Below are 23,523 nucleotides of genomic sequence, written 5' to 3' on the forward strand. Positions count from 1 at the left end.
TTAGAAACACTTTTACACAACAACCTCAACAACGTTCCTGTAATCATCTCAAGCCTGTTCAGTGGGATGAAAGATTACATAAGAGTAGATGCAACAGTATTTCAGTAATACAGAGAAATTACACCAAATCACCTAAGTGAGATACATGTAACACAAAATTATTGTGTACAATTCATATTTTTATATATAACAGTATAAAACATTGACATGGTTATTGAAATAAAATGTTTCCAATATCAACCTGATCAGAAGAGAAGTCACTAAGATATAACTATGTTATTCTATGTTACACAAAAAGTTTTTACAATTTTTTTTACAAATAACTTAATGTTATTTTTTAAGTTGACATTTTGTTGTTTTTTAACAAGTTTCCAATGCAATTATGAAACAGGACTTCATGCATGTTATATAACAATAACTAGGCTCAGAGAAACGAATAACACAATAGATATCTGGTCAATCAAATCTAACACTGAGCTAGATTTCAGATGTCAGTGAAAGTTTGTCTAAAAGATTACTGGCAATTTCAGAGAGATTGACAGGCTATCTACCATCGTTAATTTCACGCCTTTGAAAAGAACAAGTGGTTATGAAAGATCTGTAGACACTAGTCAACATATGAACCATGCTATTAACGTTGATGAAGAAAGAGACGTTTATGATGTGACATGAACGAGAGACACGAATCTTACATAACAGAATTACTCGTGAAACAGAAGGCATTCTTTCTCTAGCAATATGATGAACATTTATTTAATATCACTTGTGTCAGAACATGTTATGTCGAAGTCTGCAATTTTAAAGCTAATTATGACAACCTGTAGAGTAGTTAGGACGGAAGATGGTAAAACACTAAAAGACAATGTTGGTATCGACATGGACATCACTGCTCACTAAGAGAGCCATGTGACAAGCACTGCCATGGCTTGTGTGGTTGTCAACCCTTGATGTCCGCATTCAGACACTTTATTCATTTCTGCATACCTAATATTTCACAATTCATGGAATAAATTTAAACTTTCAGGACAGTCTTTTATTAAAATATAAGAAATTTAAAAATTTGATGAGAAAGGGAAGATATTTTTCTAATTTTATGCTAAGCATTTACTTTTATTTTCCTACTGAACAAACCATTAACGTATAGTACCAGAATATCTTATGACTTATGACATTGACAAATTTAGACTTACATGTACTTTGAATGTAATATCTCCATTTAAGTTAGTTATAATGGATCTAAGGCTGCCTTAATATCAAAACTACCGATATGTGTAATATATGAAAATATTTATCAACACTGAAAGCTTATTTATTCAGGCACTTGTATTTATGTAATTGCATGGAATTACATACATGAACATTTACAAATTACAATTTATCACACTGATAAAAAGAAATATTCTTATGACTTGACCCAAATAGTTCTGTTTTTGAATCATTAAAGTTAATCAAGACATTACTTCAGGTACACTGGAACAGAAACCACAGCTGATTATCATTAACAGAAACCACCATACAATCCACTATAAATACTTCACTTTGTATCTACTCTTACAAAATAATACGAGTAGCTTAAGCAAAACGTTTAAAACTGAGAATTGGAGTAAAAAAAGATGCTAGAAAATGACTATTTAACAACTGAGGGTCAAAACAAGACGTTCTACTCCTGACATCATCTCCTGGGCCAAAACAACATATTCTGCTCCTGATTAGGTCTTCAGGGCCAAAACAACATATTCTGCTCCTGATTAGGTCTTCAGGGCCAAAACAACATATTCTGCTCCTGATTAGGTCTTCAGGGCCAAAACAACATATTCTGCTCCTGATTAGGTCTTCAGGGCCAAAACAACATATTCTGCTCCAGATTAGGTCTTCAGTGTACTTATCCTGATATAGTCGTCATGAAAAAGCAACATTTTCTTCTTCCAACATGGTCTTCGTGGCCCAAACAACACACTCTACTTCTGATATGGTCTTCTGGGCCAAAACAACACATACTACTTCTGATACGGTTTTTGGAGCTAAGAAAAACCATTCCCCTCTTCATGGGGACTTCTGGGCCTTAACGACACGTTCCAACACTGATGTGATCTTCAAGACCAAAACAACACTTTCTACTCCTGATTTGGTCTTTGGGGCTAAAACAACACGTTCTACTCTTCATCAGGACTTCTGGGCCCAAACAAAACTTTCTACCACTGATGTGCTCTTTGAGGCCAAAACGAAATATTCTACAAATGATGGCTTTTTGGCGCCAAAGCAATACATCCTACTTCTGATATGGACTTTAGGGCAAAAACCATGGGTCCTGCTGATAACCTCTTCAGGGCCAAAACAAGATATTTTACTCCTGATATGGTCTTTGGGACCAAAACAACATGTTCCACATTTCATAAGGTCTTTTGGGCCAAACCAACACATTCAACTGATGTGGTTGTAATGATGGGTAAGGGTTGGGAACAGATCTGGAACTGATGAACCAACAATCCTGGGGCACACAAAGGATGTGACTTTGCCTAGACTGCAGTCGAAGCACAGAAAAAGTTGCAAAATTTGTCTCAACATTTGAAGTGAGAAAAGAGAGACTAGTAGCCCTAGATGCTGCCAGTATTGTCCAACTTAAATATGAAACTGTACAAATTACTCTCTAATGCTGAACGAGTAAGTGTATTTAATACTGCTTCCAGAATTATTCCATCAGCAACATGGCAGCAGATGCTAGAAAAGGGAACTGAATATAGTACCCATCTGAGAAATAAAATTCATGCCCTGGCATTACAATATACCCTTTTTTCCCCATATACAACAAACGTAATTTAAATGAAACTATGTATGGTTAAGATATGAACATGTCACTAAGAACTTGATGAGACAGACATAGAGAAGAAGGCGCACACAGACCACACTTCCTTGAGATGGCCCATAAACAAGGACGCAGACGGATAGGAAAAAGAACACTAGATGATAATATACAATTCCTCTACAACCACTAGAGGATGAACTCAATCCTTCTACCAGGTGGGAATAATGATTCACTCCATGCAAGATGGACGAGCGTGTGAACGGGCGGCGGGCAGAAAAACAGCTTTGGAAATTCACCTGCCAGGTACTCTGTGTCTACAACGTCTGCGATATGCCCATTTGCATATGGAATACCTTGCATTTTCCGCCGATGGAACCGAGGGGATCCCAGGAAGCTGTTCTTTATGGTATGTAACCTTGATTTCCAGGGCGTGGTCTGGATACCTGGGGAGCTGGGTGGTGTCGCCGAAGGGCTGTGGGTTGGTGTGGTGCCTCGGTGGGGGAGCTTTGGGCTAGAAAGTGGAGAGTTGTTAGGACTACCACTCAGGTTTGCCTTTCTTCTGAAACAAATGACATCATAGACACACTGTGCCACAGGTGTCCATCTTTAACTATCCAGGGTTTATAGATCTCCATGCATTATGACAAAAACTCTGGATCCAACTGCCACCATAACGTTTCGAACTATATGAAAATAGCTCAGGTTGTATGGTCCCCAGGGAGTTGAGAATGAAACATCAGAGGATAGTGATAGATTGATCGATGTAATAAAGTAATTTGAGAGTGCTAATGGATGGATTTGGCACTATAAAACACCAGAATATTATTACATTTTCATGCAACTTTGAATGAAGTAGATTTTGAGTTTGTGATGCGAGAGGTGACTTATCACTTCCAAACAAAACAGTGGTGGGAGTTGAAACCAGCATATTTGTCAGTTAGTATGGATTGATAACACACTGGAAAATCAAGGATGCTTTCATCAGCTATTCTGATAATGCAATACATTCATATTAAAGAATTTAGAATTATTATCTGTTCAATAAAAATATTAATAGGAAAAGTAACAGTTAAACTATAAGTGGATGTTAGTTTTCACATGACTGGGTGTTTACATCAAAATAGTCAAATATTTGATTAATTAATTGATGTTTGAACAAACTTAATGGATAACAATTTCTCCTTTTTCATGAATGCAACATTTTGAAACAGATATTGACATTCCGGCATAACAATGGTATAAGTATTTGTATTGAAGCATCACTTGCGATATAAAACATGTTGTTGTCCATAACGTTTGTTCAATATTGTTCTTCACAACTTCTAAAATGACACTCAAAGAAGATAAAACATATTTGTATCCATTTTCTTAGACCGACCACCTCATATTCCTGTGTAGGGGGTAGAGGTTGCAAGTTCTTAACAGCACTTTTTGTGGCAGACACATTCTTGCATTTTCAACAGTGCGAAGATATACAGTATCTGCAGATAAGTTTTCAACACATCTAGAGAGAGGAGATGGATTTAGCAATATTCCAGCAATATTACAGAAGAGGACACCAGAAAAGGGCTTCACACATTGTACCCATGTGGGGAATAAAACCTAGATCTTCAGATGGTCGAACACTTTAACCACTAGGCTCCCTCAATCACGCTGAATATGAACTGGTCCGTCTCTTCATGAATGTTCATGCTCACAAGACATAATCTAATAATAGAAAAAAGAACTGAATCACAATAATTGAAATAATATCACTGCCTGTGAAACAATGTTGATAACAAAGACCACTAAATGAAATTAACAAACCATAAAAAGTAAAATAAATTTGCAAGTGAGGCCATTTATTATCAGATTTTCATCCCCAACACTCACCAGAATACATCAATAACTGCAACTGCAGAAGACACTATAACTGTTAACTTTGAATTTACCTGATTAAATCCACCAGATACATACTATCAAATATCACTGGTTGATATATCTTAGTGTCATGTCAGTTAAAAGTCCACAGACATCCTCAACATAATTTCAAGAAGAATACTTAGCCACATAATGAAATGTTTCTCATTTCACATTTGATTTTGGGGATGAAAATCTAACACCATTGCATGAAAGTAGGTCGCAGTGACACAAATATCCAGACTGTGACTCTAGGCGGCTGAAAGAAAACTAAAGCATAAACTGAATATGTCTATGTGCAACATCTCTACATGCACCTCAGACTGGGTGCTAAATGACGATCCCTGCATCAAACAAACCAGTTGACTACATGACACTTATCTCCCTTCAGTTTTAATGGAGACATGGCTGCATTCTTTACCCACCTACATTGTGGTGATCCCTACATCAAATAAGCCAGTTGACTACATGACACCTATCTCTCCTCCACATTAATGTAGACATGGCTGCATTCTTTGCCCACCCACATTCATCTAACATGTACCAAATAAATCCTTCCTGGTCCTCAAATACAAAAGAAAGATTTCTTTAACATAACATGCATAATATGAACATTGCCAATGGCTGTTTATAGAACACACAAATCAATAGTTGATTCTGTGAACACGTGCTGGCAGTTTAGAAATGACCAATGGCCTTAGCTGTGAAGATATGATCCCTCCTCTACACCAAACCCATGAAAGCTTTTATCCAAAATCTTTTCAATACGTCTAGTTTGCTTGGCTCAGCAATATTCCAGCAATACAAAGGTGGTAGAAAATAATCAAGTGAGTGAGTGAGTGAGTTTAGTTTTACGCCGCACTCAGCAATATTCCAGCTATATGGCGGCGGTCTGTAAATAATCGAGTCTGGACCAGACAATCCAGTGATCAACATCATGAGCATCGATCTGCGCAATTGGGAACCGATGACATGTGTCAACCAAGTCAGCGAGCATGACCACTCGATCCCGTTAGTCGCCTCTTACGACAAGCATAGTCGCCTTTTATGGCAGGCATGGGTTGCTGAAGGCCTATTCTACCCCGGGACCTTCACGGGTCCTTGCTTGGCTCAGCAATATTCCAGCAATACAAAGGTGGTAGAAAATAATCAAGTCAGGACTGGACAATTGCATGAGCATCGGTCTGCACAAAAGGGATACAAATGACATGCATCAACCAAGTCAGCAACCCTGACCACCCTATCTTACTGAGACACCTCTTATGACAACCATGAGTCAATGAATCACTTCTAACCATGTTTCTCATTGAGTCCAGAACATTACATGTATCACACATTATTCCCATAACCTGCAGATGTGACTTCTGTTTGCTATATATAACTGGCTCCCAGTAGCATCGCTTCTGAACAACACGTGTAAACAACATTGACAAAATAATAATGAACCAAGGGAAAGTGAACAAATGTAATCGGAGTTGTCTCCCTTGGTTACTCACACTTGCTGCACAGCGAGGGCTCTCCTAGATGCTACAGGGGACCCTTCACTTATATTGCCCAGTGAAAGTCTGGCAGGGACCAATACAAGTGTCAGTACAAGTGTCAGTACAAGAAAAGAAACAATGTCATTTCAAAACAGCTCTTTGTGTGGATTTAGTGCAAATGACTTTCAAATGAGTAATTGATCATCAACACATGCAATCTCCCATTGACTTGTGATAGATCCGGCTGTGAGATAGCATAACTGTCATGGCCAGATACTTTCACTGTGTTTACAACCAGCTTCCCTGTACATCAGAAATACTGAGGATGAATGTTGTATGTAGTACATCACAAATTTTAAAATATTCAAAGAAGCGATTTATTAAATGATCACTCACCTCCCAATTCATACATCTATTTTCACTAAGTGCAACTTTGATCATGGATTCCTTATCTAGGGTTGAAATCTCATTATCCCATAACTATGCTGGAGATTTTTTCATTCAGAAATATCATTTCAAATTTCTCTTTTGATAATAATTATTACAGGATATTTATATAGCGCACATATCCATGCCAGTATTACCTGCTTAAGACACTTGACAAAACAAAGTATGTTGAAGGTACCTGAGGTAAGTGAATAACAGAAGAAATTCAAAATTCCTTCTCAGTGATTCTGCTGATCACCCATCGAACCAGTCATCCTTTGAAATCTAACTGGTTTATTATCATTTCACTCATTTGCCAATCTACTCAAAGAGCTAGTTTCCACTTCAAACATTATTAGTGTCAGTACATCTATCAGTATGCATGCTTCCTTGAAAAAATCACAAAACAATAATCAATATTGCTAAAGTGGAATTTCAAAAACATGAATTATGAATATGAGTAAGCATTTTCCCCAAATATTGTGACATATGACGCTCATATCCAAATTTCTCAATAAATGTTTGTGTAATACGATGATGAAGATGAAACAAGGAAACATTTCTGATACACAATTCCATGTTTGACATAAAACCAACTTATATACAATACAATTCAAAATATACCTATAGAAGAAGTTGTTTTGGTTTAAGTCTGATCAGGTAAAGGTGGTCTTATTCATGATTTCTAAATATGCTAAGTACAAAGTTAGTTCTTAGTCTTGAACTTCAATGATGTCAATGAACAGAAAACTAATTGCAACATCGCACCTGGCTTGTCCATTGAATTGGACTGCATCCACTCGTTTCCTGGGGGGGTCGGCTGAAATGCAGAACAAAAATTGTTCAAACCCCTCTCACAAATGTCAGTGCCATATTACTACTACAAGTTAGTGAAAGTGCCTACTGCATATCAGAGATCTGGCTACCCCTGTCTACTGCATATCAGATCTGCCATCCGAGTCTACTGCGTATCAGAGATCTGGCTACCCCTGTCTACTGCATATCAGATCTGCCATCCCAGTCTACTGCATATCAGAGATCTGGCTACCCCTGTCTTCTGCATGTCAGAGATCTGGCTACCCTTGTCTACTGCATGTCGGAGATCTGGTTATCCCTGTCTACTGCATGTCAGAGATCTGGCTAACCCTGTCTACTGCATATCAGAGATCTGGCTACCCCTGTCTACTGCATGTCGGAGATCTCTCTACCCCTGTCTCCTGCATGTCAGAAATCTGGTTACCCCTGTCTACTGCATATCAGATCTGCCATCCCAGTCTACTATATATCAGAGATCTGGCTACCCCTGTCTACTGCATGTCAGACATATGGCTACCCCTGTCTCCTGTATGTCTGAGATATGGCTGCCCCTGTCTCCTGCATGTCGCAGATCTGGCTACCCCTGTCTACTGCATGTCAGAGATCTGGCTACCAGTGTCTACTGCATATCAGAGATCTGCCATCCCTGTCTACTGCATGTCAGAGATCTGGCTCCCTCTGTCACCAGCATGTCGAAGATATGGCTACCCCTGTCTCCTGTAAACTAGTGACCTGGCCTCCTGTCTTCTTAAGTGAGTATGATTTTATGTAATATTTAGTAATATTCGAGCAATATCACAGCGAAAACACCAGAAATGGGCTTAACACATTGTACCCATGCACTTGGCTACCCTACTCACCTCTGCGTCACATTAACCACGTATCTACTTCAAGGTTTCCCATACCTACCTGCGCAAGTGTCTACTGAGTGAGTGAATGAGTATGGCTTTATGGCAATATTCCAGCAATATCACGGCGTGTCCGCGGCGACTCACCTGATTCAGATCTACTTCTAATCTCCACATCATCTTCTACACTAGGATTCCTGAGTTTTCGGTCCAGCAGCAAGAAGTATACCACCTTCTCCGTGTTATGTCTGAAACAGTGAGAGGAGAATATGACTTCTTCTGGACTGTATTTCAGTTTTATCTTGGAGTGGTGCAGACATTTACACCTTCACTAAAACCCAGCAGCATGGACATAGTGCTGACAAACCTATAAACATGATGAGGGGAAAGCTGGGACCCAAACACATGATTGCAGGTTTCTGCAACTCTCAGAAAATCGGGATTCAAACACATGCATCCCCAAGGGATATAACTCTTCACATATAATTGTGACTCTTGGAAAATTGGGATTCAAACACATGACCATACGTTTCATGCATCCCCAAGGGATATAACTCTTCACATATAATTGTGACTCTCAGAAAATCAGGATTCAAACACATGACCATACGTTTCATGTATCCCCAACGGATATAACTCTTTACATATAATTGTGACACCTAAGACAACGATGCCAAAACATCTCAGGGTCTGCAACTCTCTGAAAACTGGGATTCAAACACATGACCACACATTTGCATAATGAAAAAGACATTGACTGCTCTATAAAGTTGTACTGCTAGTTTAGGACTAGTGTTGTACTGTCTGTACAGGATGAACACCGATGGCTATCAAGTTGTACTGCTAGTTTAGGACTAGTGTTGTACTGTCAGTATAGGATGAACATCGATGGCTATCAAGTTGTACTGCTAGTTTAGGACTAGTGTTGTACTGTCAGTATAGGATGAACATCGATGGCTATCAAGTTGTACTGCTAGTTTAGGACTAGTGTTGTACTGTCAGTATAGGATGAACATCGATGGTTATCAAGTTGTACTGCTAGTTTAGGACTAGTGTTGTACTGTCTGTACAGGATGAACATCGATGGCTATCAAGTTGTACTGCTAATTTAGGACTAGTGTTGTACTGTCAGTATAGGATGAACATCGATGGCTATCAAGTTGTACTGCTAGTTTAGGACTAGTGTTGTACTGTCAGTATAGGATGAACATCGATGGCTATCAAGTTGTACTGCTAGTTTAGGACTAGTGTTGTACTGTCAGTATAGGATGAACATCGATGGTTATCAAGTTGTACTGCCAGTTTAGGACTAGTGTTGTACTGTCTGTACAGGATGACTTATTTTTTATGAAATCATTTCCATTATACTGACGTTGGTTCTGATTAGGTATGACATTAGGCAGTACATACCTCCTTAATAAACTCACTCAATGAAATATACTTACGTGAGTATAATCACTGAAACACCCTTATATTTGAATATATATATATATATATATATATATATTGAAAACTGATCTAACATAAAAAATATATGCAGCAGCACTTACTTTATACTCATGAGTTCTTCTACAAGTTTGTCTTTATCTTTAAAACACTGTAGAGAATTCATTGTTGAAAGCACATCGGGGTCAAGATCTTCTACTGTGGGAATGACGGAGGTCTGAAACATGGAAGAGTTCTCTGTTGAACCTCACGGCACTCATCCAGACCATGAAAACTTGAAAACAGATGACTGGCTGGGAAAACATAAAAACTGAAACATTTTTGACTACTGAGCATGTTTTGGTTTGTTCTTTGATGCCTCACAGGTATATCAAAGCTATATGAAATGGGTCTAAGTAATAACCAAACTGGTGATTGATGTCATGAAAAGCAACCAACATGGTTAAGTTATGATGACATGCCATCAAGTTCTGGGAATTACAATCAACATGAGGAGTTTGGAACCAGTTCTTACTGGAATCTCCATTAAAAGAAAGGATTTGAGTGTTTGTATATTGCATAACACCACATTCAGTGATAGTCCAGCTACATGGCAGCAGTCTGTCAAAAAAAGTCTGGAAGAGGCAATCCAGTGATCAACAGCATGAGCATCCATCTATCGATTGGGATACCATGATGTGTAAACCAAGTGGGCAAGAAAGAAGCACTGCCCAGCAAAAGTGTTCAGTATCTTAGACCATGGCCATCACAGTCTGATAATCTGTGATGAATAGAATGTAAAGTGATACAGAGCTGTAAACTGAAATGTAATGTGAGTCTCGTATTGCAATACAATATTGTCTTTAACATTACACCACCAACTAAAACTATTGGCTATCTTCCAACAGGGTGAGAGAATGTGGGTTGATGTAACTCTAGATCAGATTGTGGATATTTCGACATTTCAGTCATCCTTGCACCTCTTCTAACAGGAAATGACAGCGCACAGTGAAATCAGCAAACATGAACTTGACATGTGTCAGTCAATCCTGAAATCATGAGACACACATGCAAGTACACTGCATGCAAGAAATGGTGTCCATGGTGTCGGACATGATGCAGGTGTCAGATGTTGAACAGTGTTCTTGTTGACAGGATATAACTCATTCGCAAAACATGCCAGTAGCCATTCAAGTCAAACAAGGTCATGTTGACCTTATAAGAAGAGTGTATTACACACGTGTCAATCTATGGAAACTTGGCATCTTATTGAAATATACATATTCTTGGTTTATGGATGGGTCCAACCTAACTATAAAATACAAGCATGGATTATCTTCCTCAAAACTTCAGTAACTTCCTCACCAGTTTCAGTAAAGACTAAAATAAAAAAACAGGGTGAACAACAAAGGGGAAGTACCTCTTTTCACTTTGTTTTAAAAAAATGTATGTTTCGTCTGTGGCATTTTCACATAATAATTTCATTTGACAATAAATTCTATTTTGATACCAACAATTGTTTTTAAGTCTCCATGGTTAATAGAAAATGGTAATTAATTAAATGTTTGGGGTAGAAAAATCCATAAACCAAATAAGTATATTTATCAGCGGAGAAGCATATTGTCATGATTTCGTACAGGAATAGAGAGAGTGATGGCAGGGTTAGAGAGTTGTCATTCCAATAGAGTACAGGACAACACCCGGTACAGGAAGGGTTGGATACAGCATGATTGAGAGGGATGTCAGGACCCGAGAGGCACATGCAGCTCCCTTCAAGAGGATCTACAGAGTATTTCTGAACGTACAAGGAACAGGAGTCAAACATCAAACGTCATTTGATATCCTTCATAATTAATCATCTCCCTCATACAAACTCATGCTTGACATATCTTTCATAATGGAGTAGCCATAATAGCTACAAACTAAAGCCTTGTTTACATGCACCCCATTTGCCCTCGTGGGTATTTTACCCCCTTGGGTAAATTTACCCATAGGGGTAAAGGGCAAAATTGGGTCTGCGTTTACATTACAGGTATGGGGTAGGGGGTACTGATGTTTCTTGTCACTTCTCTTTAACCATGGAAAAGTATAGACGTCTGTGCAAAGACAGAAGACGGAAGGGATTTGTTCAAACTTTGATATTGTGCGTGGGTTCATCACTACTTAGAGAACGCCTTGTTTGGGAAAAGGAAAGGAGTAGATTTTGGTGGGAGGTAACTGTACCACATTTTGATGACGCTCAGTGGAAGGAAAACTTCAGAATGTCCAGAGCCATGTTTCAACGCCTCTGCGAAATGCTACATCCTTACATTAAGAAAGATTGTCCCATTCGAGATGCTCTGACAATGGAACACAGAATAGCGGTGACAATTTACTACTTGGCAACAACAGTAGAATATCGCACAGTTGGTAATCTGTTTGGGATTCACAGGTCAACAGTTTGTTGTGTAGTACATGAAGTCTGTTATGCCATTTGTACACACGTTTCCAGATGCTGTGAAGTTTCCTACGGGCACGGAACTGAAGAAAGTGATATCAGGTTTTCAGGAGAAATGGAAGTTTCCGAACTGTGGTGGTGCTATTGATGCCACGCACATCCCTATCATTGTTCCACAACAGTTTCACGCCGACTACGTGAACAGAAAAGGGTGGTATTCAGTAATACTGCAGGCTGTATGTGATGACAAGTACAAGTTTACAGATGTGTGCATCGGGTGACCAGGTAGAGTTAATGATGCCAGAGTATTCTCTAATTCTGCATTTAAAGCTTCAGCAGATGCTGGTCGCATCTTACCACAGTCTCCTGAGTGGAAGAAAAGAGTGGGCACTGCTGACAATGTAGTTGACATGCCTGTCGTCATCATTGCGGATCGTCCATCTCAGAATCATCAATTGCAATCATCATTGCGGGGGACTCTATCAGATGAGAAGTCATACTTCAACTTTCGCCTCAACAGTGCCCGGATGGTCATTGAAAATACTTTTGGGCGCTTCAAAGGAAGATGGAGGCGCTTCATGAAGCCTATAGACCTAGATGTTGACTTTGTGCCAACTTTGGTTGCAGCTGCTGTTGCTCTGCATAACATGTGTGAATCAGACCACATGTTCAACCCTGACTGGTTGGATCAGGTCGAGGTACATGCTGACGAACAAGGACCGCAAGGCCAAGAAGATACCACTGGATCTGCTGTGCGAGATGCACTAGCATTACAGTTTGCTAAGGAGCAATAAACCAATGTACACCTTCATCGGTCTTCTCTACACAAACAACCCTAATCTACTGAAGTCAGCATAAATTGTTTACCTCCATCTTATAAACATGACAATACATACAGTGTGTACAGGATAGGTTTAACTTGATAAATTTGTTGAAACAAAGTACAAGACAAAGAATTTCAATGATTTTATTTCCATAAATGTCCAATGCAACAGAAAGGTTGAACAAGTGACAAGCAACATTTGTATTTAATGTTCAAAATAAAATATTTCCCTCAAAACTTTTGTCATCATCCTTTGTTTATTCTTTAAAAGGTTTTAAAGAATACCAAAACTAAAAATGATTATGCTCACACATCATCCCACAGCAAGTTAGATATTGTAGTAGCTGTTTCCCTCCTCTTCTTGAGTGACGCTGCCTCTAGTTCTTCCCTGACCATGGTGAGGGGCATGGTTCTTGGTGTAGTCAGAAATGACTGGAGATGTAGCACCAGAGCTGGTTCCAGGGACTGTTTCCTGAAAAGGACCATATACCGGATCAATAGGAGGCCGAGGCATTGGTGGACACTGGGTGGATGATGGAATGGCGTATGGTTGGCGAGTGTTCATGATTAACTGTAGCATACGCAATTGGTGTTCTCGGTCAGAAGCTTTCTGTCTTTCTTCTTCATCCAGTTTTCTAAGTTCAAACTCCCTTTTTTCTCTTTCATCATCGATTTTCCTCATTTCCAGGTCAATTCGTTTCTTCTCCAACTCAATTTGCCTTGCTTCAATGTCTTCATTAGATTTAGCAAACTTGTCCATGACAGTTTCCAAAGTTGTTTGCAGTTTGGTATTTCTTTGTTTTCCTTTTTGTTTCTTCTGAGTTTCATCTTTTGTTCTGTCTGTTTTCATATTATTATTTTGTTGGTCATTTTTAACATTTTCAACAAATTCATCATCTCCTGGGTCAGTAAGTTCAACATCATCAGCAATGGTGTCGGTAACATGGTTGTCAGTAACTTCAGGATCAGATAGGTCTGTGTCCGATGTAGCTGACTGCTGGAGACTCTCAATGACCTTTCTGGGTGATGTCGCAGGTTTTGTGTCCAAAATTTCATTTATCTCTTCATACAATTTGCAGAGCTTCCGGGGCTGTCCACTCCTCTTAAGTGAATCCCTACACTGTCTGTAGGCTTTTTAAAGTGTTTTCATTCGTTCTTTGCATTGTGTGGCAGTTTTCTCAAATCCCAGTACATGCATGGCCTTTCTCACCTTTGAATAAACAGCTGTATCAGCTTTTGAAGGGCTGTCCAGTTGTGACTGAATGTGCATGTCTCCCCAGATACTAAGCAGACACTTCGTCTCATCATCTGTCCAGGCATAACCACGTCGTAAGTGCTTGGTTTTCGGCGGCATGTTGTTTCCAGTTTACAGCTGCAGACTACTGACAGGGTTTATAGCGCACAGCAAAAAGTTGCATCACAGCTATATTTAGATTTCCTGGAAAACTATTCCATTATAAACAGGGGTGGTAGGATATGCAAATCCACCTTTGGTTGGATTAAACTTGATAAACCGTTTACATGACACGTTTACCCCCTCGGGGTAGAATACCCCCAGGGGTAACTGAATTTGCCCCACCTCTTGACCAGGGGCAGAATACCCCCTGGGGGTAAAAATTTACCCCCCTGTTAGACCTGTTTACACGACAAAAATTGCCCCACGGTGGTATATTTACCTCCAGGGGTATTTTACCCCCTGGGGCAAAGGGGTGCATGTAAACAAGGCTTAAGTGTTGGGATACGTCTATGTTGTGTGTGGATACATTATAGAGACGTCAAGGTTCAACTACATTACATGTTGATACATATTAGGAGTGAGTGAGTGAGTGAGTTTAGTGTCAGGTCTCTGTTCAGCAATATTCCAGCAATATCACGGCGGGGGACACAAGAAATGGGTTTACACATTGTACACGCATGGAGAATTGAACCCAGGTCTTTGGCGTGATGAGCAACCCACTATTGTACCCCAATGTCCTGATACATATTAGAGTTGCAATAAAATTTACATTGGGTTTAACATCTGCCTTACGTATTGATATACATTAGCTTGAATTATGAAACCAAACGTAATGTTACATTTGGTAGGTTTGAAAGAATAAAGACGTTTTCAATGTACTAGATTATTCTAAAATCTCATTCAACGAGATTACAAGTAGTTTTTTTACAGTAAAGTAACATTCGTTCCAGAAATTATCAGGCCATACTACTAAAAAATTATTTTTTTTAAAAATCAATACCTAACATAAAATAATACCAAGTAGAAGTGCCATGCATCGATCGTTAGTGCAAATTGCTATGCAGCACAGATGCATTAATGACTAGGTGGAAGATGCACTGTACAAGTGCCTTCCGCACTATTCTGGGTGGATGGGAGTGTGGACAGAAGGGTGAACGTGTCATTATGAGGCTATCCATGACTCTCCTTCACAGCACTTTCCTACCTGCCGGCATGACTGATTTGAAACAGTTCAGTTCTGAATTGTAGCAAAGGAATGTGTTCAAGTTTAAACGTGGAAGTCAAAATCCCTTGAGGACATAAAACTATTGTTTGGTAAAATTCAGATGTGAGAGGCCCTTTACTGTTTATCCTCATAATATTTGCTGTAACAAAAAGTATAAAATGGTGGTGATCGAACAAACACAATTAATGCTGACACTGCAGTATTGGAATTCAAATGTTTCTCTATGAGGACTTCAAAATCACACAGGAAGTGACATCAATAAAACATTCAGCTGAAGCTTCAAGCTATTTTAGAGAAGCTGAAAATGTAAAAGGTTTATTGACATCGATGACTTGTAAAAGAGAAGCTGGCATGGCTTTTAGACCAGATGAGTCAATGAATATTACAGCTTCCTGCATATGCAAATTTGGGAAAGCCAAAACTTGTCTCTTGATACTGATGCTACTCTAGAGAGTCATGGATGTCTGTTGGGTTAGGGCAAGCAGACGGGCAGACAGACAGACAGAAATATAGACAGATGGACAAACATGCAGACACAGATGGGGGGACATGCAAATGATGCTGATGGCGAGACATGCAGAGAGAGGCGGTGTGAAGTACGAGTCGTCGCATCACCTGGACTACTTGTGTGACAGGTAATTCTAACTCTATATGCCCCAATGTCTCCCTAGAAAAAGGAAACAAAGTACAACATGAGACATACAACCAAAGTACAACCACCACTGGATAATACAACACCATCGGGTTCATCCCAGCAGCGAGACCACATTTTACCATGTAACTGTGCAAATACAAAGCCTACTATTTCCTATCAATCTGTCCTCTCGGATTTCTGGATACAAACAGACTAAAATACCTCTACTTATAAAACTTCTGTTGTCTACTCCATCACAGACATACATAATGATTCATACCAAAGTTCCAAATTTAAAAAAGGTTTTTCTTTTCAAATTCTCTGAAATGACTTCAAAGAACTAAAATCAAAATCTTCTGAATTTGGAATCAATGCATTTAAAATGTGGAAATACTGATGCAAGTTTTCAAAAGTCTTTTCAAGCAAATTTCACCAACTTGAGTATAATATTTAAGAAATTTGTCATTAAATCCTTTCTGACCACAGTGTACATTTTTCTCTGCTCACTCCACTAGCAATATAAGGTTGTAATTTAACTAAAAGAAACTCGAATTTGCACTGCTACAAGGATTGACGGTACCAACGTGAACAATTGTGACATCTACCCATAACACCCACAGCTGCTAGGACACACAGACAGGAAGAGCACTGCTCCCTCTGGTGGAAAATACCTGAACTACTTGAGTCATGGGTAATTCTACCTCAACTTCTTGTTTTGTTCCGCTAAAACAAGAACATGTGTCAGGTTATTCCACCCATAGAGAAGAATATATCACAAGTTATTCCTCAAAGAGGACATGGAAGGGTATTATGTCATTCTTCTCAAATAAGAACATTTGTCAAGTTATTCCCCCCAAAAGGAGAACGTATGACAAGATATTTGATAAAAAAAACCAAGAACATGTGTCAAGTTATTCCCCTAAAACATGATCATGTGTGAAGTTAGATCTTTTAAAAAGAACATTTTCAAGTTATTCACTTACAAGGATATATATGACACTATTCACCTGAAACATGTACATGTTATTCCTATGAACAGGAACATGCATAAAGTTGTCTTTAAAAGAAAATTATTTGTCAAATTATTGTCAAATAACATCATCAGATCACACTCCTAAAACAAGAACATAATCTCTTAAATATGACCATATGTCAAGTTATTCCCCAAACAATAATATGTGTCAAAATATTGCCTCAAAACATGGTTAAGTCATTCCTAAAATTGCCTAATTATTCCCTACACTAAGAACATGTTAAATTTTTCCCTTAAACATGAACATGTGTCAAGTTAACATCAAGATTCGATTAATCTCTAAGTAAGTCAAACTAGCTTGAAGCGCTTCTAACTTCTCAGAGCCATCAAGATTGATTTTATTTTTCTTAAGACTTGATTTAAATTTAACTCCAAATGATGATTTAAAATTTTACAGTCAGACCTAAATGAGAATTGATTGGAATCCAAGCACAAACTTAAATTTCTAAATGGAAATCGTTGTTCAAACATTTTTGCCCATTCAAAAGCATAACTTTTTCAAATAGTCTTATGTCAAGACATGTAAGAACTATACTTCTTCTATGACTAAGGGAACAGCAGGCATGGTATGTATTCCTGCTGATGCAAAATATTGATCCCAGATTCAAGCACCACTGTAAAGGAATTCATTAATGTTTTTTGAGCCAAAGGAGTATTGTCAGCAAAATATGCCATCAACTGGAATAAACCCTGTCATAAATAGACCATTAATCACAAGATCAAAGTATGAAAGAAATCTGGAGCCAAACGTACAAAAATACAAATTAATATCCTGGCTTTCATGCATAACAAATTTACTTGGTCCAAATTTGCAAACATTGTTACTGCACTATCTCTTGAGTGAATCTTGTTACATGAAAGTCAGCAAATATTCCAGCTGTATTACAGCCATGTTTAAATCTGGGACATCCAATCTGTACAAAACTTCAAATTAATATATCAGCTTTCATAAACAGTCAAGCCTCGCTAATCCGACATCATCCGTGGCACAATAAATCGTGGGATTAACAAGGATGTCAAACTAAATGATTGAGACTAAATTTCGTTTATTCAATTTGCTACCGACCAAAGCATCAGGGTAGAGCCGATTGTCGGATTAACAGAGGTCAGACTGGCGAGACTTGACTGTATAACAAACTGACTTTGGCAAATTTGGAAACATTTTTCTCGCACAGTTAGTTGGGTGAATATTGTTATACACCTGAGGGCAATATTCCAGCTGTGTCACGGCCATGTTTATATCTGGGAAAGCCAATCTTTTAAAAAATACAAAAAAATATCCCAGTTTTCACACATAACAAATTAACTTTGTTGTTACATGCCATTCAGCAATAGTCCAGCTGTATCACTGCCAGGTTTAAACTTGGGCAAACCAGTGGTTGATAGCATGAACCACAACAATGTCATTGGCCAAGTGCAGATGATCACAGCCAGTCACACCTGATCCTCATTAATTGGCCTGAAGAATCTACACAAGATTTTCTGTGAATGAGTTAGTGATTTTCGCAACTTTTAGCAATATTCCAGCAATATCACGGCGAAGGACACCAGAAATGACCTTCACATATTGTACCCATTGGGGAATTGAACCTAGGTCTTCAGCGTGATGCACAAATGCATTAATCACTACCCCAGAACCCAACTGCACAAGAAACCACTTGCCCAGTTCTTCTATGATTAGAGTATGTGGGAACATAATGACGTAGTATCTGATGGTTTGTTTGTTAACACCCCACCCAGCAATATTCCAGATATATGGTGGATGTCTCTCAATAGTTGAGTTGGAACCAGTAAATCCAGTGATCAATAGTATGTGCATCAGTCTATGCCATTGGGATACGATGGCACATGTCAACCAGACTCCAATCTTCATGTATAGTTTCTGATGAAGGGATGTTCTGTGACATACTTACGCTATTGCCCACGGGTGTCGCATGACATCTTCAAGCTGCGAACAAACATCATCATGATAAACACATTCTAAAGCAGCTTTGTCAACATGTGGTTAAATCCTACAGAAGTTGAAAATGTCACCTGAGTATTTTTCTTAAAGCAAACATAGCAGTCTCCTATCAAATTAGGATACAGTTTGTAAACAAGACCAAGAAGTGTTTTAAGTGTGTAAAGTACTGCTACCAAAGTTAAATGCAGTCATATAACTTGTCTGTGATGTCATGGTATCTGTGATGTCATGGTATCCGTGATGTCATGGCTACTGATGACATTACAATGGTCATCAAAGGAACTGCTGATCAAGATCTAACAGTGATCTAACACTAATCATTATCCCAGGGTCTGAGACATTAAAATCCTTGCACTTTTAAAATTGCACTTCTGAATGACTACTTGCTTGTCCAAGAAAAAACCTCAAATACACTGACAAGTCTTCACTACAGATGACTGGTTTAAAGATGTGTCGGGGACTAGGGAGGTTGTTGCCATGTTAGCGATCTTTTCCCATTTGATCCAGTCAAGAATTTCTTGTTCTGCTGTCAAACTCAAATTTCTGTCAGTTGTCATTTTGGTTTGAGAATGAAGTGAGCTGAGTATGTGAATTACTGAGAAGCTGAAAGTTTGAATACCCATGTTAGATGACATTGCTTGCTAGCGATATCCTGTTTTCAGTGCCACAATTCTGTTGCAAATTCCCTGCAGTGATCTAACATATACTCCACCTCGCCTACTCCGGTCTCTACCTTTTTCACTGCTTCCTGGATGATACATTGTGAGTACTGAAGACAAGACCACATTCTCTTGCTAAAAAGTGGCTGAGGGGGTTAGATGGCTGGCTTTGTGCACTGGTGATTAGGTGCCTGATTCAGAGAGTGTGGGTTTGAATCTCTGAAAGGACTCATCCCATGAAGAGTACTAGAATCTGTACTTTACTGAGAAGGTGAAATCCCAAACATAACCTGTTACATTTGACCACTTTCTAAATGGCACTGTGTATTCATAACTATACCTAGTTTGAATGTATGAGTGAGTGAGTGTGTGTGTGTCTTTTAGTCATGTGTAAGCTTGACGTTGAGGAAGACTGAAAGAAATGTCAACCCTATACGCTTATCACACATACATGGTGCTGACAAATCTTAGAATATAACTGTTTCCCACAACCCACAAGCAAAGGTTTTCAGGACGACAAAGGAATGCAACTCTGTAGAGCAAACTGCGGCATCACAGATTATTGCTTGTACACAGAAATGTTTCACAAAATGATAGAGTACACATACATGTAAGCGTTTCTCGGGATCGACCTCTATCATGCCCCGCAGCAGGTTTTGACAATCAGGAGGTACGAAGTGTGGAATGTGAAACACGCCTTTTTTTACTTTTTCTAATAACTGTCGTAAGTTGTCATCATCGAATGGCAGAGCACCCTACAAATGAAAAATAAATAACTTGACAACTGAGCCACACAGATGAAAAAGGTTAAAACAATCCTCAGAAAAACATTTTTTTTCAAGATGCATTTTCAGAATTTCAGACAATGTGAGACACTAAACAAGATTGTACATGAATACTACAAACTGTTATTGATAGTCTTTCATTGCTGAAATGTAAGACTGCAAAGTTTGAAGAAAAAACACAATGGTTCCAAAGTGCTACTAGAACAAGTATATTCCTATGCATTCCTATGATATATATTATGTTATTTTGCTTTTTACTAGTACATACAATACATCAAAGTGTTATTGAACAACTATCTTAAAACGTCAATACTTGTGCTATAACCCTCATCATAAGAACATACTGAGTATCACTATCTATTATCTTTACAACCTGCTAAGAATATAACATTTTATACTGTTATCCTCACCACTAGCAGAGCATATAATATCACTCCACAGCTCCACACGTCGGCTTTCCTACCATCATATTTTTCTCCCTGGAAAAAATAAAGATTATAGATTAATTGATTGTGACATGTCAATAAGAATCTTCATTCAGCATGCTTAAATACATGTTAGATACCCAGAAATAGCAACATTTAAAAAAAGACTCTTTCTTTACTTTGCATAAATTCAGCAATTTAATACCAACACAAAAGAATGTACTTGCTCTGATAATGATTTGGACAGATTGGACCAATTCCTTATGTTCAAAGTCAATAAGATTTTTACTTCTGTCTCACAAGTTCAAACAAAATAATAGTTTAATCAACTTTAAACAATTAAACATGCCAGTCTCCTGTAAACATTTAGAGATGATGTTTCCTGATTATTTGCCAGAGTAAATACTTGTAATAAAACATGCCAAAAACATCGTGCGCAAATGAACCAAAACTTGACACACTTAAAATTAAATCCGACAGAATCAAATAAATCTTCAGATTAAAAAAAATCAATCCAAAGCTGTGTGTACAACAGTTAAAATCAAAATCAGATAAAATGTCAACTTTTTAAACAAACAACAGTCACTTAAACAAAACATTGAAATTACTGCACGAAAAACATAAGGTGCTGATCATGCAACAACAAAACAACTTCCTGAAATATCTGGAGAAACAACTCCTGCGAAAATCATGTATATCCCTTTGCAAACTGAATTAACAGTAAAAGCATTAAACTTGAATGAAGCTTAGAATAACAATTGAAATATTTCTTCCACATAACATAAATACATTTGAATAATTGTTTCATCAAAATTCTAAAAGTTATCAAAAATAGAACATACAACTTTATGGATGACAACTTCTTGTTTATAGCACAAAGCGATGCTTCCATGTAGATTCATTGACTGTTCTCAAGCTAAAAGTTTGAATTCACCTTTAGCGTGATAACACCACAAGAATCCACTTCGAAACATCGTTCTCTGCAGAAAACAAGAAGTTGTCATCCATAAAGGTCTATGTTACATATGAATGAATTACATATGGACCTGATTTGGATTAGTCAATCAGAGGTTTCAGATTGCAACAACTTTCTGAAACAGCTAATGCTGTTCAGTCTATTTCAGATTCAAATTAGAATTGTTAAGTCTAGCGGCAACCCGGATCTATGTATATATTCTTGATCTTGATGCAGGTTTCCCACACTCTTGTGTCATGCAATGAGTGACCACACACATAGTAGTAAAACTGTGCTGTAATGAAATAAACTGTCAACAAAACTGAACATGAAAAGGACAATATGAACCATGCGTTGTCCACGACAACCTCTTACCCGTATAACCTCTGGACAGGCGTAGTGAGGAGATCTGGGATGGACAATGAGGACAAGAGCTTTATTTATACGTCACTGCAGTGGCTAAGGAAATGGTATTTTGGCAGCTGTTAGCTAATTTCACTTGGTGGAACACAGATGTGTATAGGCGTTCCTACTTATTCAAGTGTTTATGCTCAGTTTCTCAGAATCAAACAAGAGTCATCAGAAGATGACATATCCCCCCGGCCCCCACATGTTTGAAAGTACAAACCATCTGACAGTTACTAAGTTTGAATTGTTTCCATCGAAATCATGAAAAATATAAATGCCATATATCTGTAATCAGCAAAGTCACCAATTCTGTCTCATATATCTGACAAGATCTGTTGAATGATATGAAATGGTTTTTGAGTTGTGCTCCGGAAACGAAGCCCACCTCACCATTAGACTAACACCAAAATGTTCCCTGGAAAAACGCAAAAAAATAAAAATGCCTACAATCTGTAAGTAGCAAAGGCACAACCTTAGGTTGAGATTATTATATCTATCAAGTTTGGTCTAAAAATATTGAACTGTTTCTGAGATATGCTCAGACGACGCATCAACTACATCCCCCCATCAGTCTGTCTGTAATCATAACTCACAAACCGTTCAATATAATGAGGGAACATGAACTAACATTTAGGTTCGAACTTAAACTAACCACTCAAAGACTAGTATAGGGCTTTGAACGTAGGCTAGGCATGTATCTAGGACAGGGGCTTAGTCTAAGGCTTGGAACACAGCCTCCACAAGGAACATAGAAAAGGGCTTGCTACAGGACTTTGTCTCGGGCAAGTCTATGATTTGACTCTTTGACAAGAGCTTAGTCTAAGGCTTGGAACACAGCCTCCACAAGGAACGTAGATTAGGGTTTGCAACAGGGCAAGTCTTTGACGTGACTCTTTGACAAGGGCTTCGTCCATTGCTAGTCTAAAGACTGCTTCTGGGCCACCGTCAGGGCTGACTACTCAAAGGCTTAGAATTTTAGTGTGGGGCACAGTCTAAGGCTACTCTCGTGCATAGAATGTGCATTAGGGTTTGCATTCTGGTTTTGTCTAGGGCAGGTGGAGGACATCATGTGGTACAATCTGCCCATTCCTCATTCTGGAAGAAATGTAAGCATTATCTGACACCCTCTGACTAAAGACAGTGCCCTGTGTGATCATCAGTTCATTGGTTTCAAGCTCAAGACTGAGTGCCAGTAAATACTATAGTTACTGGTCAATATGGAGATACACCAGAAAAAGGTA

At 38.5% G+C, this 23,523-nt stretch overlaps 1 protein-coding gene across 1 annotated transcript in view; it reads right to left on the minus strand.

Annotated features, from left to right (window-relative positions):
• Positions 1-23,523, minus strand: part of LOC137261820 (serine/threonine-protein kinase BRSK2-like) — a 143,947-nt gene that overhangs the window by 13,281 nt on the left and 107,143 nt on the right. The window contains exons 6-15 of the mRNA XM_067799605.1: positions 22,250-22,283; positions 20,905-20,973; positions 20,318-20,464; positions 19,001-19,035; positions 16,036-16,087; positions 9,824-9,936; positions 8,421-8,521; positions 7,378-7,429; positions 6,199-6,267; positions 3,157-3,359 (exon numbers count right to left, since the gene is read on the minus strand). Coding sequence (XP_067655706.1) covers positions 3,157-3,359; positions 6,199-6,267; positions 7,378-7,429; positions 8,421-8,521; positions 9,824-9,936; positions 16,036-16,087; positions 19,001-19,035; positions 20,318-20,464; positions 20,905-20,973; positions 22,250-22,283 — 875 coding nt within the window. The remainder of the gene's footprint in view (positions 1-3,156; positions 3,360-6,198; positions 6,268-7,377; positions 7,430-8,420; positions 8,522-9,823; positions 9,937-16,035; positions 16,088-19,000; positions 19,036-20,317; positions 20,465-20,904; positions 20,974-22,249; positions 22,284-23,523) is intronic.

Source organism: Haliotis asinina, chromosome 14 (genome assembly GCF_037392515.1).
Source record: "Haliotis asinina isolate JCU_RB_2024 chromosome 14, JCU_Hal_asi_v2, whole genome shotgun sequence".
NCBI lineage: Eukaryota > Metazoa > Mollusca > Gastropoda > Lepetellida > Haliotidae > Haliotis > Haliotis asinina.